The sequence below is a fragment of the Stylophora pistillata genome, chromosome 6 (genome assembly GCF_964205215.1).
Source record: "Stylophora pistillata chromosome 6, jaStyPist1.2, whole genome shotgun sequence".
Taxonomy (NCBI): Eukaryota; Metazoa; Cnidaria; class Anthozoa; order Scleractinia; family Pocilloporidae; genus Stylophora; species Stylophora pistillata.
Genome location: NC_142524.1, coordinates 15,473,543 through 15,488,172, shown reverse-complemented (window position 1 = coordinate 15,488,172; position 14,630 = coordinate 15,473,543). Strand labels below are relative to the sequence as shown.

General features: G+C 39.1%; 2 protein-coding genes across 3 annotated transcripts; both read right to left on the bottom strand.

Moving 5' to 3' along the window:
* Positions 1-3,977: 3,977 nt before the first annotated feature.
* On the bottom strand, positions 3,978-5,663 carry LOC148728442 (adenosine receptor A2a-like). The gene has a single exon (XM_088724833.1). The coding sequence runs from the start codon at positions 5,661-5,663 to the stop codon at positions 4,722-4,724; it is 942 nt and encodes a 313-aa protein (XP_088580959.1). The 3' UTR covers positions 3,978-4,721.
* A 4,020-nt stretch (positions 5,664-9,683) lies between these two features.
* Positions 9,684-14,502, bottom strand: LOC111320987 (adenosine receptor A3-like). Of its 2 annotated transcripts, XM_022923742.2 has the most exons (3): positions 13,488-14,502; positions 12,704-12,809; positions 9,684-12,261 (listed from the first exon to the last, which is right to left on the bottom strand). In XM_022923742.2, the coding sequence occupies exon 3, from the start codon at positions 12,122-12,124 to the stop codon at positions 11,186-11,188; it is 939 nt and encodes a 312-aa protein (XP_022779477.2). In that variant the 5' UTR covers positions 12,125-12,261; positions 12,704-12,809; positions 13,488-14,502; the 3' UTR covers positions 9,684-11,185. The 2 variants fall into 2 exon arrangements, with proteins under 2 accessions (XP_022779477.2, XP_022779478.2); XM_022923743.2 differs by lacking the exon at positions 12,704-12,809 and having other exon boundaries at positions 13,488-14,501.
* Between the last annotated feature and the right edge of the window lie 128 nt (positions 14,503-14,630).

Sequence of the window (14,630 nt, the reverse complement as noted above, 5' to 3'; positions counted from 1 at the left end):
TCGTATAAACTAGTTTTAGGAACAAAGCAATATTTTATTACATAAATGTGATGCATAGGCTGTGCTCAAAACCTTCATTTGACTATATTTTATTGCCATATACATATAATAAACTGTTAAAGGGTCAAAGGGGAAAGTAATGAGAGACTACCATTCAAAAATTTTCAACCTCTTTAGTGTGACCTTAAACAACATGGACAAAAGCTTATAACCAAAGATGAAACTTGATCAATGTTTAGAATTCGTTAAAGTAAAAGAAGAAGGAAAAGTAAAAGTGACAATTAGCAGAGCGAAAGTAGCCTTCCTGCAAATGAAGAACATTTGGGCCTCACCCAATCTGACCATCAACATCAAAATCAGGATCTTTAACACCACAGTAAAACCTGTCCTGCTACATGGAGCTGAAACATGGAGAACCACGGTCGCGACACTGAAGAAGATCCAGACACTAATCAACACCTGCCTTAGAAAAATCCATCGGACCTGATGGCCTGAAACTATCAGCAACAGTGAACTCTGGGCCAAGCTACAACCGGTAGAAGTTGAAATCCTCCAAAGACGCTGTAGAAGGATTGGGCACACTCTCCGAAAGCCAACGACCGTATCACACGTAAGCCCTTACCTGGAACCCACGGGGAAAGAGAAAGCTAGGCTTCCCAAGAAACACCTGGCAACGCGATCTAGAGACTGAAATAAAAAGGGATGGGTTACACCTGCGGACAACTTGAGAGACTAACCCAGGACCAGAATACCTGGAGAGCTCTTGTAGGTGGCCTATGCTCCAGTAGGGGCAAAGGCAATGATGACGATGATGACTGTTCTAAATTGTATACCCTTCGATTGAACGGTGATATCGAAGTCGTTTACCGTCATTTCTTTCAATTTTGGCTCATTATTTCAAACCGAAATTAACATTTACGCTCAATAGTATATCATTTCAACTGATTCTAATGAACGACAGCCGTTGTGTGGCTGGCACACGGCTGGATAAGTTTAGAGTTATCAATGTAGCCGAAAAGGATTGCGCTTAAGAAAAATTTTCTCTGCGCTGTTCATCTGGCTGTGGGCATTGATAGATTTCTGTTAAAGAAAAAAAACAAGATAAACGTTCTTTTGAGAACTTATTTATCACAAATACAACGAAATAGAGTCATTGTGAAGTCTTAAATCGTTTCGAGGTCTTCTTTTTACTTGCCTTCATTTGTAATTTGGGTTTTTGTTGATGCGCTGAATACTTTCGGCCTAAGAGATACCGATAAACGAAACAATTTACTTTAAATGTTATGTAGGTTGACAACAGACATTAAAGCCACCCATCACAAACCAAGAGTGATCATCGAAAAGGGTTAAAAGCTTCACTAGAAGTTGGAATTAACACCACACGTTGCAGTGAGAGTAATGGAACCTGCTACGAGTGTATCGAAGATTGAGTTTACTGATATATGAACTCACTTGAAAATTGCCCTTTATATTTATTACTTCACTAAGTGAGATGCGCCGTATTTGAACGCACTTCCAACTCACTATTTTAAATTTCAGCTGGTTAGACGTTATTTTTATGCCAATTTACAAAGTAAAGACGAGATTAATTAGGAAAAACGCCACAATTTTAGTTTCCGTTGTTCACGTTTTTGAAGCCAGTCTCGCTTACTTCAAAATCGCTCTTAACTTCACATAAGGAACATGTTTCCCTCTGAAAAAACCGGTTTTTTCCCAATTTTTCAATGCAGAAAGCTTGCGCAAAAACTTCCTTTACTTAAAATTCCCAATTTTTGGTTGCAATTGTAGATAGTGCATTCCCCTTGAAAAGCACGTTGTTCAAACGTTAAGTAGGACTAAGGAAAGCCATGAAATAGAGTTTTTTGGATGCCCTGCAGGCATATTTATTAGGGCCATTTGCCTCTTATTCTTGGCTACTCAAAGTGCATTCGCATTCATATTTTGCTGCCTCGATGATAATGTATAAGTGTTTTTCCGGCCATTCTACCCAATAAACTGAAAGATAATTCAGTAACGATACGAAAACTAGATATTACATTCGTTGCCATGTAACTGCTTACAAATCAACGTGGCGATTGGACTGAATACATAGAAAAATTGATCAAGAAGTGAAAGTTGCTCTCGGCGGCGCCTCGAGCAAATATTACGCTTCTCTCGGGCTCTACAAACTTACCAAGTGCATCCATAACGCGCGCTAAGCATGGAACAGTTCTTTATTGTTCCATTATTTCATTTGCTGCTTCCTATTTGTTGCTGCAATTGGGGCCTAGTAAGAAAGTGGTTGGGAGAAAAATGAGTTTCCGTAATAGCATTTTCGATTCTTTCAAGAAGACTCTTGTCCACTGCAGACTTCATAGCTTCCATCTATTGTGGAACCGTTTGATTTTTTATTGGATGATGATTCCTGACTTTAATAGAACTCTATAACGTAAAATCAGATAATTTGGTTTTATCAGCTGAGTTGATAATGTAAATAGGCCACTGTAAAGTTTTTTGAGGCTGACGTATCGAGCGATAATATCATAGGTGACAAATTACTCCTTAATTTTGGCGCGAAATTTCGGCGTTGATTTTTAATTTCACATGTGAAATTACAAAATTGCCATGGTAACATCTCTTGTATCTCAATCAGAGCCAAGATGGCGTCGAGATTGAAGACGGTGACCCTTGAAGAAGTTACGAAATTAAAAGAAGCGGCCGAAAGTTATTAACAGGCACGAAGAATTCGAAAGATATTTTTTGTGAAGAAACTCAGAAAATTACGAACTTTGACAATAATGTATGCTTTAAACGAAAACTATATTCTTCTTCATGTTCTCGATTTTCGATAGAATAAACCAGTAAAAACAATTACGTTGTGAACGTAATTTGTCACCCACGATATTAAAAGGTAATCAAATGGTTTTCTTGTGAAATTAGGAATTAATTTCCCTTGCGTTTTGTCAAAATTCTGATAATTTCCGCCGCTTAAGGCTCGGGAAATTATCAGAAATTTGACAAAATGCGCGTGAAATTAATTCTAATTTCACTCGTCGCCATTTGATTACGCATACTAATCCTTCGTGAGAGCGTCAGAATAGTTTGCCAATTTTCGCTTTGCCTTCAATATGCGCCCTCTTAGAATAAGCGCCTATTGAAATTGACTCGCTAGGAACTTTGGAAAATCCGTGCACGATGTGTTTTTTTGAAGGAGGGAGTTTTTTACAGACAGCTCTACGTACGCGCGGTAGTAGTTGAATCGTCTAGTGCAACGCATCTCCGGTGATGAATGTTTCGCACGAAAGCGGGGTTTAGTTTACTTGAAATGTTTTGTGTGTACAAACGATGCATTGTCATCACCTTATGGTACATCATCTGTCGGTTTTATTCATAATAGAAAGAGACAAAAAGAAAAATAGCAATATTTCAGTCTAAATTTTACGCTGACAGAAACTGAATGCATTGGTTCAACAAAACTGAAATGTTTATGACGAATCAACTAACATATTTACAAGAACATACCACGAAGATCCTTTGACCGATCAGAATCGAAAATTGACGCAGTAAATTGGGTTATGGAGCTTCTCCCTTGAAGGCTAAGCGAAAATATTCAGAAATGGGTCATATTCTTACCAATTTCACATTTCATATAGGCCGCACATTGATGTAGAAAGTAGATCTTCGTTAATGTTCTAGTCGCGTAGTTAGGAGAAGTCACCTGAACACCTGTTTAAGGCGTGTTTTTGTCAAGGCGCCTTCACACCCACCAAATTGTCTTTATGGCATTTGGTTGCAAACACGTCACACAAGTTAAATCAGCAATATAGGTAAAGGAATAAATTTGCAACCCCTTACTAAAATGAGGAAAATTGATGACATAGCAGATGTGTTTATAGTTTCCTTAACCAAAACACGGTCCCTTTTTTATAAATAATGGCAACAATAAGGTAACGACTTTAATAAAAATTCATTGATTGATTATCTTTACACTTTCCTGTATAGTAAGAAGTTCTTTTGGGTAAACTTTTTGGCTGAATCATCTCACTGCAAGAACCTGAGATTTGTTTTCCAGTGAAACCAGAGCATAATTAATTGACAGCTAAGAGGAAAAGAGGTATGGATACGGCTTATGTTTTCCTGAATGTAATTCTTATTGTTGAGAAATGATACACTTCACAAGTAGCTTTTTTTATATTCATTTCCATCTAAACTTATTTAATGTATAAACTAAAAACAAAGTAATTAATGGAAGAAACATGAAACGGAAAATGTCATGACATCAGGAAAGGCATAAAATAAATTAGTCCCATTGTTTTTGGCGATGGGGAAGATCTATAAAAATGCATTAAATAGAAGTTCCTTAAAATAGTTTCGACCAGTATCAAAAATACGAATGCTACACAAATAAACTTAACAGAGATATTTGTAAAATACAATCGTTTCCGTTGATGTTTCTAAATTAAAATATAACTGACCGTTTCAGTTAACAGAACAGAACTTCTGTATATGTGCACGATCCTTCGCAGTAAAGCACTATTTGAGCAATAGTGAAAATCAGACCTGAAAAAACTTTCAGGCCTGTACGGGATTCGAACCACTGACCTCTGCGATACTAGTGCATTAAAAACTTCTCTAGATAATACTTCCCTCCTTTTATAAAGTTGCAGTTTACGTATTCCAACCGTGCCGCTTGCTTTTGAAACGGCCGGACAATGCTCCCAGAAAATACTTTCAGACTACAGTCAACTCCATGAACAGCAAGGGGTTTGTCTGATTGTCTCCCTCACTGCTTGTCTCACTTCTCTAAACTTCCAACAATAAAGAAACGGGTTCAACGAAGAGTTTAAGAAGACCAGGGTCTCTGTCCATCCCAAGACTATAAACTCAGAGAGGGACAGTCTCCCTTCACTTAAAACTGCTATGGCGATGCCATACGGTAAATAGCAAAGTACTAATGCCAACTGTACCCATATCGCACCGTACACTGCCTTTCTGTATCGAGCCATGTTTATGGGAACTGGTTGGCTCGGCTGTTGCGGCAGAACATGTACTTGATTTTGGTTATGATGGAAACGGTGAAAAATTTTTGCGTACGAGAATGTTGCTGTTACCAGACTTAGTGGTATACCAATTTGGGCATACCAGAGTGGTATAATGGAATTGAAAAAGTACGAAGTCCCAGCGATGATCGAAACAATCCAAAGTATGATAAGAAACAGATATGTTCGCTTCAAAGTTACAACTTGTCTGTAGCTCAAACTCAACAACAGAGCAAGAAGTCTGTCCACGCTTATTGCAGTCATTGTTAATAGAGAAACTGATGACAAGGTGTAAGCTGCAACAAAATTGGTAATATACGAATAAAGACAAAGATTCGAATCTTCATAAAGCAAGGACATCCAATAAATAACGGCGGATGGCTCTGAAATCAGACCAACACAGAGATCAGTCGCTACCAGACAACGATATAGAAGTTTGGATGGCGGATGAAGGGAAGATTTCTTATAAAGGGCGACTAGGATCAGAGTATTGCCAAGAAATGCTGTAAAGGACAGAAAAATGTTGATTAATGGGAGGAAGATTATCTGTTTGTGTATTTCCTCTGCTCGCCCTACCACGCACTGCACTTCTGCGAGTATTTGGTTATGTTTTCCGGCATCAGCAGATAGATTTGCTTGTGCCATTATTCCCACTACAGCGTACCTTATAACTCTCAACATGCAGAGAGGCTTTTTATCTCAGAGGATCGGTCCATAGTATGAATATTCATGTCAAAGTTTTACATATGATAACTCAACGTCCAGTGATGATCTTATCAAACAAGTCAAATGTCATAATGAATCATATCATCTGTCAATTAGTCTAAAACTATAATAAAGTTTGAATTCAACGCGATGTCATTGGTTGAAATAGTGTGCTCTCATGATCAGAGTACAGAGCACAGAGCTGAGCTAAAGCTATCACGCCATCTGTCAATTTGTACTATGTCAGACCATTTCCCGGACTTCGCTCTAGCTTTTCTTCGTTAACTGAAGGTGGAATTTCTGTAAAAGCGATCCGGCAAGTAGCAATAGAAGAACCAAACAAAGGTAAAACAAAGCCAAGCGCCGTAAGGTACACTATCATAGTGTGAGCAGAGACGAAAATCCTCAAAGAGAAAAGAAAACGAACAGCCCGAGTTTTAGAGGTTTTCACGCTCGGTTAGATTGTAAGCTTACGTACGATGATAAAATTACACCAGTATTGTATATATAGTTTCGTGTTAAAAAAAAAGAAGGAACAAAACAGAAATGATGAAAAATATAACGAAACTATCATAACTGTTCAAACTCAAATAAATCATGAAGGTGTCAGAGCAACTGCGATCATGCTGAGGTCCATTGCGGAAAACTCATCATGGCGATCTCCAGACATTGCAATGAAGCAAGCCTCAGAAATTACATCGTTCGTCTTTCGAGTGAACTGAACTAAGAACTTGCTCGGAAATCCTTTCCGACGCGTTGAGGGAAAGGCCAGATCAGTCACAGCAGCCGAGTTTTACGGCACTGTCATCTTGAGCAATCTTTGTGAATTCGGCTGTCGTTCATTCTTAAAACACACGCCTGGGGCAGTTTGTTTTCTGATTTTCATGTGAAAAAACTTAAATGTTTTTTGGAGCCACAATTCGACCGCATTTCATTTTCAGATTCCGTATTAAGACTAAAATACTTCACCCAACAGTGTTTAATTCGACCCTCCGAACTGTTTCAGTCTGTGAACTATGGCAAAGTGTGAGCTTTGATGGTTTGACATTTTTGACAGATTAAGTCCTTTTCAACCAATCAGATTACTCATTCTAACAGGGATTCTGATTGGCTCATTGTAGCCTGCTTTATGAGATTATAGAGCATGCTGACGACACTGTTGTTCGCTCTGGAAATAAATTGTTTTGAATATTGAAAGTTATGCGTGGGAAATTAACGGATTTTTTATTATAAAAAAAATAGAGAAGCCTTGACTGTGCTCTGTTCAGTTGTAAAGCACCCAAGAAAGGGCTAGAACACAAAAGAAGTGTAGGAGAAACAAGAGATGTAATCGAGTGTTTAGGTCGAGTTTGTTCCATAGAGGAGTTTTGAACGATGTGTATTGAATTGTCAAGTTGTCTGACGCCTCCGGCCACACCGACTAAATTATTTTTATGGTGTTTGTTTCGAGAGACTACAGCTAATTTGCATAGTCAGTATGGACAAAAGAGAAATTCACAATTCTACTTCCTATAATGTGTAAAATTACTTAACAAATATCTAAAAGAAAAAGTTTACTTTACATGTACTTTGATACGGTCTCTTTAGAACATCATTAACTCTAATGAAACAACGACTGTGAGACAAGGATCCAATAATCAGCCTTACATCTTCCTGTGTAACAAAAATTTGCACGTTTTAGCGGGAAATTTAAGGCGGAATTCCCTCGTCAGTTAATAAACTTTCCTGTAGAATACTAACAAACAGATGTTAACAAAGTAAAAATTCCTGGTTACACATTTGTTCCTTCTTTCCCTATATAAGGCAAATAATTCGTTTTAAGAACTAAAAAGACTGAAATAAGATTTTTCTTAAGGTGAAGGCAGTTCTCACTGGCTGTGATATTGTGATATTTATACGTTAGAATCAGCTATATGAGTTCAATTATATTTACATATTCATTACATAGATGGCATCATAATTTCACGATTCAGATCACAAGGAACATCTGAATCTGAGACTGGAAAACGAGTTTCAAGAGAAACTTTAACATTAACCATTTGTACCTTGCTGTTTATTGATAAAAGAAACTAACCATCCTTTTGAACGAGAGTGTCAGCAGATTGAAGCACGCCGAAATAAAAAGCCTGAATATCCATTATCTCATTTTAACGGAGGAAAAAATGGTGACAACAAATACGAGTCATAATCGGCATCAAATTTATTTGCAAAAAGGCATAAACTTGATGAACTAGTTTCTTTAAACCCAAAAAAGATTTTCATTTCTAAAACACTTTGGATTTCCTCAAGATCATTAAGTTTTATATCGCAAAATGTTAAAAAAAAATTAAACACTCCTTCCTATAAATATTGAGAGATCATTTGTATCTCTAGGATACAAATGATCATTTACAAATGATCATCTAGGATACAAATGATCATGAAATTTACACGTTTAATTTCCTTTATAGCAAGAATACTGTTTGCGAAGTCATGTTCTCTGATGGAAAAATCAATTCGAAGGATTTGAACAATGAATTCATCCTTAACTCGACTGAGCCAATCAGTGTTTAGAAGCTAAGTAGCAGACTGAGATGACTCAGAAGCAATTCGAAAGCGCCTGAGCAATTACGTTAAGACAACTATTCGCCTCAACTGAGCATAACAACTTTGAAATACGTTTCACTGAATTAGACAAAATAATACATCTATTACATCTATTACATCTATACTGACCGCAAGCTTTAGAGAACAAAGGCTTCCCGCCTCTTAGAAGCTTGCGGACGTGGTGCCTCTCCCTAAGCAAAAACCCGTGGTAGATGCTACTAAGCACCTGTGTCCTATCTCCTTGACGCCCACTATCTCTAAGGTTGCGGAAGATATTGTGGTACTCAGATACGTCAGTCCAGCGGTGTTGCAGATCATAGACCCGAACCAATATGGCGGTATTCCAAGATCCTCCACCTTGTACGCTTTGATTTCCATGGTACATAACTGGTCACAAGCCACTGATGCCACAGGCGCAGCTGTTAGAGTGGTATTTTTCGACTATCGTAAGGCTTTTGATCTTATTGATCACAATTTGCTGGCCAGAAAGATCAAAGCCTTGGACATGCTACGGTGGGTTCGCGTCTGGGTGCTGGATTTTCTGTCAGACAGGAAACAACGTGTCAGGTTGTCATCAGACTGCAGGTCAGAGTGGGGCTCAGTCCCCGCCGGGGTACCACAGGGGACCAAGCTTGATCCCTGGTTGTTCTTATTAATGATCAACGATCTTGAGGTCGACGCGCTCACTTGGAAGTATGTAGACGACACAACTATCGCCCAAACGATACCGCGAGGTTTGACCAGTGATGTACAAAGCGCAGTTTCCGCTGTTGAGGGGTGGTCGATCGAAAATAGGATGGAACTGAACGCGGATAAATGCAAGGAGATGCGCATTGACTTCAAAAGGAACACTCACAATTTTCCACCAATTGTGATCAATGGCAAGGAACTATCAGTATCAAACAGTATAAAAATCCTAGGAGTCACTATTAGCTCAGATTTAAAATGGAACGAACATATTTCAGAGTGCATTAAGAAAGCGAACAAGCGCCTTTATTTTATTGTTCTTCTAAAGCGCGCAAACGTTCCACTGAGCGACATTATAAATATTTATTGCACCGTGATAAGATCTGTTTTAGAGTACTGTGCGCCAGTTTTCCATCACGCGCTCCCACAGTATCTTAGTGACGACATTGAATGAGTGCAAAAGAGAGCGCTCTCCATCATTTGTCCTTATGCGTCATATTTCGAATGTTTGGCCGGGTTCGACTTTGTAACCTGGCACGCGAGACGCGTGGCTCTGTGTAGTAAGCTTTTCGAGTCTATCACGTCATGCCCGGATCACAAACTCGTGCCTGTCTTACCTCCTAAGAGAGAACACAGATATAATCTAAGACATTCCAGGGCTTATGCCATGCCCCGTACACATACAAATCGTTTTAAGAACACTTTTATTCCAAGTATGTGTACATAAAATTTTTTTTTAGACTAGTCTGTACATATTCATATATAGAGTTTTTCGCATTTGTGGTTTTATTATAATTTCAATTGTATTTATTCCTAGTTCTGAGTAATTATAACGCAATTCAGTCTACGGACTGCCATGTTCGATATTCTAATAAACTATCTATCTATCTATCTATCTAAAATAATAATAATAATAATGAAAAGGCGTTAAAACGAGAAGGATTAAAAAAAGCACGACCTAATTTAAAAATTAGAAACTTTCTACCGCAGAACTAGCCCCTCGGTATCAGTCGTTGCCAGACAACGATACAAAAAAATTGGATGGTGGATAAATGGGAGAATTGCCTGTGATCAGGGTATTGCCAAGAAATGCAGGAATGGTCATAAAAAAGGTTGTTTCGATGAACGTCATTGGTATGGGTATTTCACCTACCCATCCTATTTAGGAAAGCTTGCTCATCCTAGGATTGCTTCCGGTTCAAGTTGTAATTTTGCATGTCGAGGCTTTTTTGATATAATAGCTTAAAAATGAGTATGGCAACTCTGACAAAAAATTGTATAAATTATGGTCTGTTCACAAAATAAATAGATGCTTTGAGTTTTACCCAGCATAGAGGTTTACAGATTGGTTATTCCTGAGGAGTACAATTAACTCTCGGAAGAGGACCTCCTTTCAAATGAACACCCCACCCAAACTGACAATCAGGGCCAGTCATTACTTAGCCCCGGTGGGAGGGGGAGGGGAGGTTGGAGTATTTTGTGCGGATCACATGGTTTTCAAGGGGAACAGAGGGAGCAACAGAGTATAAAAGGGGGAAAAATAAAAATTTGACAGCCAATTAACTGCCAGTGTGGGGGAATCATAAGAAAACTATAAAGCCTTAGAGGGAGATCAATTTAACTCTATCATGTCACGACCAAAATCCTCCGACCCCTCTCCCCCGACTCCCTCCCCCCCCCACCCGACCCCAAGCGATAAATAAGACCGGTCCCTTAGCGTGCATCCCCAATCTCGTGAGCAACCGTGCCCACACATCCTCCGATTTTCTTCAACCGTTATTAAAATTTATCCCAAATGAATTAACATTCAATAAAACGGCGGTGTTTTACGGCAGATGTAAATGGAATTACAAATCACATGAGCACACAACACATAGGTCTGTTGCACAGCTGGGATTTATCAGAGTGCGGTTCTAGCTAATCACAATTTTTTTTGTCGATGGGGGAGGAGGGTTGTAATCCTCTAACAGTCCATCAGTTTAAATTTAATCAGCTTATAAAAAAAGTTAGTCTGCTAAGAGAGCAAATGCAAAATGGTTAAACATTTCCAGCGCACAATTTAATCAAAGGTTTTTTTTTCTAAAATTTAGATTTATCCAGATGTTTGTGTGCAGAAAAGTAGAGTTGATCGAGATCCGGATAGAGCTAGGCAAATCGTGTCACAAATCGTGTCGCAAATCATGTATAGACTAACTCCATGGACAGCAAAGTGCCCGTCTGATTGTCTCTTTTACTCCTTGTCTTATTTCATTAATTTTCCAGCAGTAAAGAAACGGATTGAGCGATGAGTTTGCGTAAACTAAAGTCGCGGTATATCCCCAGACTAAGAACTGAGATGGAGACAGTCCAGCCTTAGGAAGAACCGATCTCGCAATGGTGTATGGAAGATAGCAAACGACTAATGCCAGCTGCACCCACAGTGCACTGTACACTGCCTTTCTGTACCGTATCATGTTCAGTGGTTGGCTATGTTGTTGAAGAATGTGAATTTGTACTTGATAATGGCTCTGATGTAGAGTATGGAAAATTTTTGTGTACGAGATCACTGCTATCGCAAGACTCAGTGGTATAACAATATAACTATACCAGATGGCTATACGGTGATTCATAAAGTACGATGCCCCAGCGACTATTGACACAACCCACAAGATGATTACAATCGCACATGTTCGCTTCACAGTTACAACTTGTCTGTATCTCAGCTCCAGCAACAGGGCGAGAAGTCTGTCCACACTTATAGCGGTCATTGTTAATAGAGAGACTGAAGACAGAGAGTGGCCTGCTATGAAACTCATGCTCAGCGCATAGCGGCAAAAACGCCAGTTCTGGTCAACCAGTGACAGTAAATATGCAATGTGATTAGGTCCGGTAATAAGGCCCACACAAAGATCAGTTGTTGCCAAAGAACGATACAAGAGTTTAGACGGTGGATGAAGGGAAGATTCCTTGTGAAGGGCGACTAGGATTAGAGTGTTACCAAGAAATGCAGTAAGGGATACAAAAATGTTGAATGCAGAGATAAATATCAAGTGTTTGTGTATCTCATCTGTCCAACCTGCCACGCATCGTAATTGTGTAAGGGTCTCAGTTTGTTTCCCTGTAACTCCTGATAGATTTGCTCTTGTCATGATCCCCACAAACTTGAGTGTACTTGCCGATTATCTACCCAAAGAAGCTTTTGTATAGGTTGCTGCAAATGTGACTTCGGGTTTGTGATCTCACTTCACAGTGTTAGAACTTCTATTGACATAAGATCAGCAGGTGCCTATGATATGAATAAACATGTCAAATGTGACGCTAAATTATTCATCAAACATTCATCAAAGCAAACTCAATGGACTTTTCTTTGCTCAATACTTTGCGATATTTCATGGGGTTCTGAATTTTTACTTTCCTTTACGGCGTCTCCTTTAATCAATCTGGGCAGTTTCCTAATGAATATTTACCACCAAGTTGAAATTAAAATTGTGCTGACAGGGGGTGAATCGTTTCTACAATTTTATGAAAAAGTGTTACATTTCTAAGAACTCCGTTCTATAAAATGTTCCTAGTAATAAAACTAACCTTAAGTTCTCTTATAGTTCTATGTCCGAACAGCGTAAATATTCGGGTATGTTGTTTACTCATAATAGTACCAATCAAGCAGAAACTGTTTCTATCCTTTCTAAAACGGCTTTTTTTTTTGGTAACTTGCAAACGAAAATTACCTGCATTTGTTCGCAGAATGAAATGGCATGAGTCAGAGGGGTTCAGTCTTAAATGGAGGCGATATTTGTAGCGATCGGTCATTTCATGGTTCAGGAGCAGATTTTTCTGAAACAGACGGAGGGTAGACTTGTAAGGAAACTCTACTGAAGGCCTCTCTGCTTTTTCTTAAGTGTTGTGCAAAAGTATTGCATACGATAATCGTCCAGTGTCAAGCCTTGTCTTATCCCCAGGCTATAAATCGCACATTTTAGCGACACGTTAGAACGATAATTTGACGAAATATCTCAGTTATAGCGAAATATTTGGAACAGTCAGGACGGAAACGCCAAGGAAAACGTCGATTAAAAAATGAATTTCTTATTTTAATTAGAATTTCGAAAATGGCTGCATGTGTTTACCGTCTCCTACGGCGCCACAACCCAACCTCAACATAACGTATAAAAGTAGCGTTGAGTTCCAAGTGGAAATTAAAATAATTCGCCGTCGCGGTTTCGGTTCGCAGAAATTTTGGTAAATTCACGTTGTCGTTTTGTAAAGGACGGCAGAGAAATGTACTAAGTTTTAAAATGCACGTGCTGAGCTATTGTTCTGCCAATTTGATCTTTTGTTTTTCCACGTCCTCGTTGCCGTCGCCGTCGTGGTTTGCTCAAGGTCCTTATCATCTCTCTTAAAGCGCCGAACAAATCATCACGGCAGATCATTCTAGCAGGGTTCTCTCATCATTCTTTATCAACTTACACATCTTGATATCTTTTTTAACCAAAATGACAATAAGATACTCACCTAACTCCCTTGCGTTATCGGCCACGCACTTATTGCTGTTGCGGTCTCTATGCCTTGGCAATTCCAGCCTTATGTAGCAGAAAACTTTAGTGTCTTCACTAAGACACCGTGCGGTTCAATGATAACAAGAAGAGTTTCCCACACACATTGGCCAATTATTAATAGCAGATGCAGCACTGTTCATCCAGCCAACAAAAGCGGTCTTAATACAAATATGTAAAGAAAAGAGACTCACAAGTATCAACCACGACTCACAGTGATAGATGAGTGCTGTCTGTTGTGCCACAAATAGGGACCTTAAGAAACCACGACGGCGACGGCAACGAGGACGTGGAAAAACAAGAGATCTAATTGGCAGAACAATAGCTCAGCACGTGCATTTTGAAACTTTGTACATTTCTTAGCCGTCCTATGCAAAACAACAAGGTGAAATCGCCAAAATTTGCGTCGTCTGCGAACCGAAACCGCGACGGCAAATTATTTTAATTTCCATTTGGAACTCAACGGCTACTTTATACGTCATGCTGAAGTTGAGCTGTGGCGCTGTATGAGACAGTAAGCTCCTGCAGCCATTTTTGAAATTCTAACTAAGAGTAGAAATTCATTTTTTAATCGAAGTCTTCCTTGGCGTCGCCGTCGTGGTTTCTTAAAGTCCCTAATATCAGCATGAGGCGGGACCATTTCAACATAGAAGAGATCAATTGACACCAGCACAACAAAAGAGACTAGTTAAATCGAAAATATCTTTGTCGCAGAATGAAAAGAATTATGCGAGATGCGAATCGGGACTTTACTCCTAAAGTCGAAGTGTACAGACATTCTTAAGTGTTTCAGACCTGTATCAGTCGATATCGTCGTGTATAGTGGAATGATCCTCACTCTAAGAGCGCTTTTCAACCGAGTGTCGGATAACCAAAACCAAAACAATACCAATAGCCAATCACAGCAAAAAGATATCATGAGGAGCCACTAAGAAACCGAAGCAAGAACAATCAAACTCTCCGAGGCGCGGGAAAGCAGGTGCAACCAAATCGCGATTGGTTTAACCTTGAGAAAGGGGTGCGCGTTTTCTGGACCAATCACAGAGCGAAGTAAAGTGAAACCAATAGTTAATGTGGTGTACCAACCTTCCTTAACATGAAT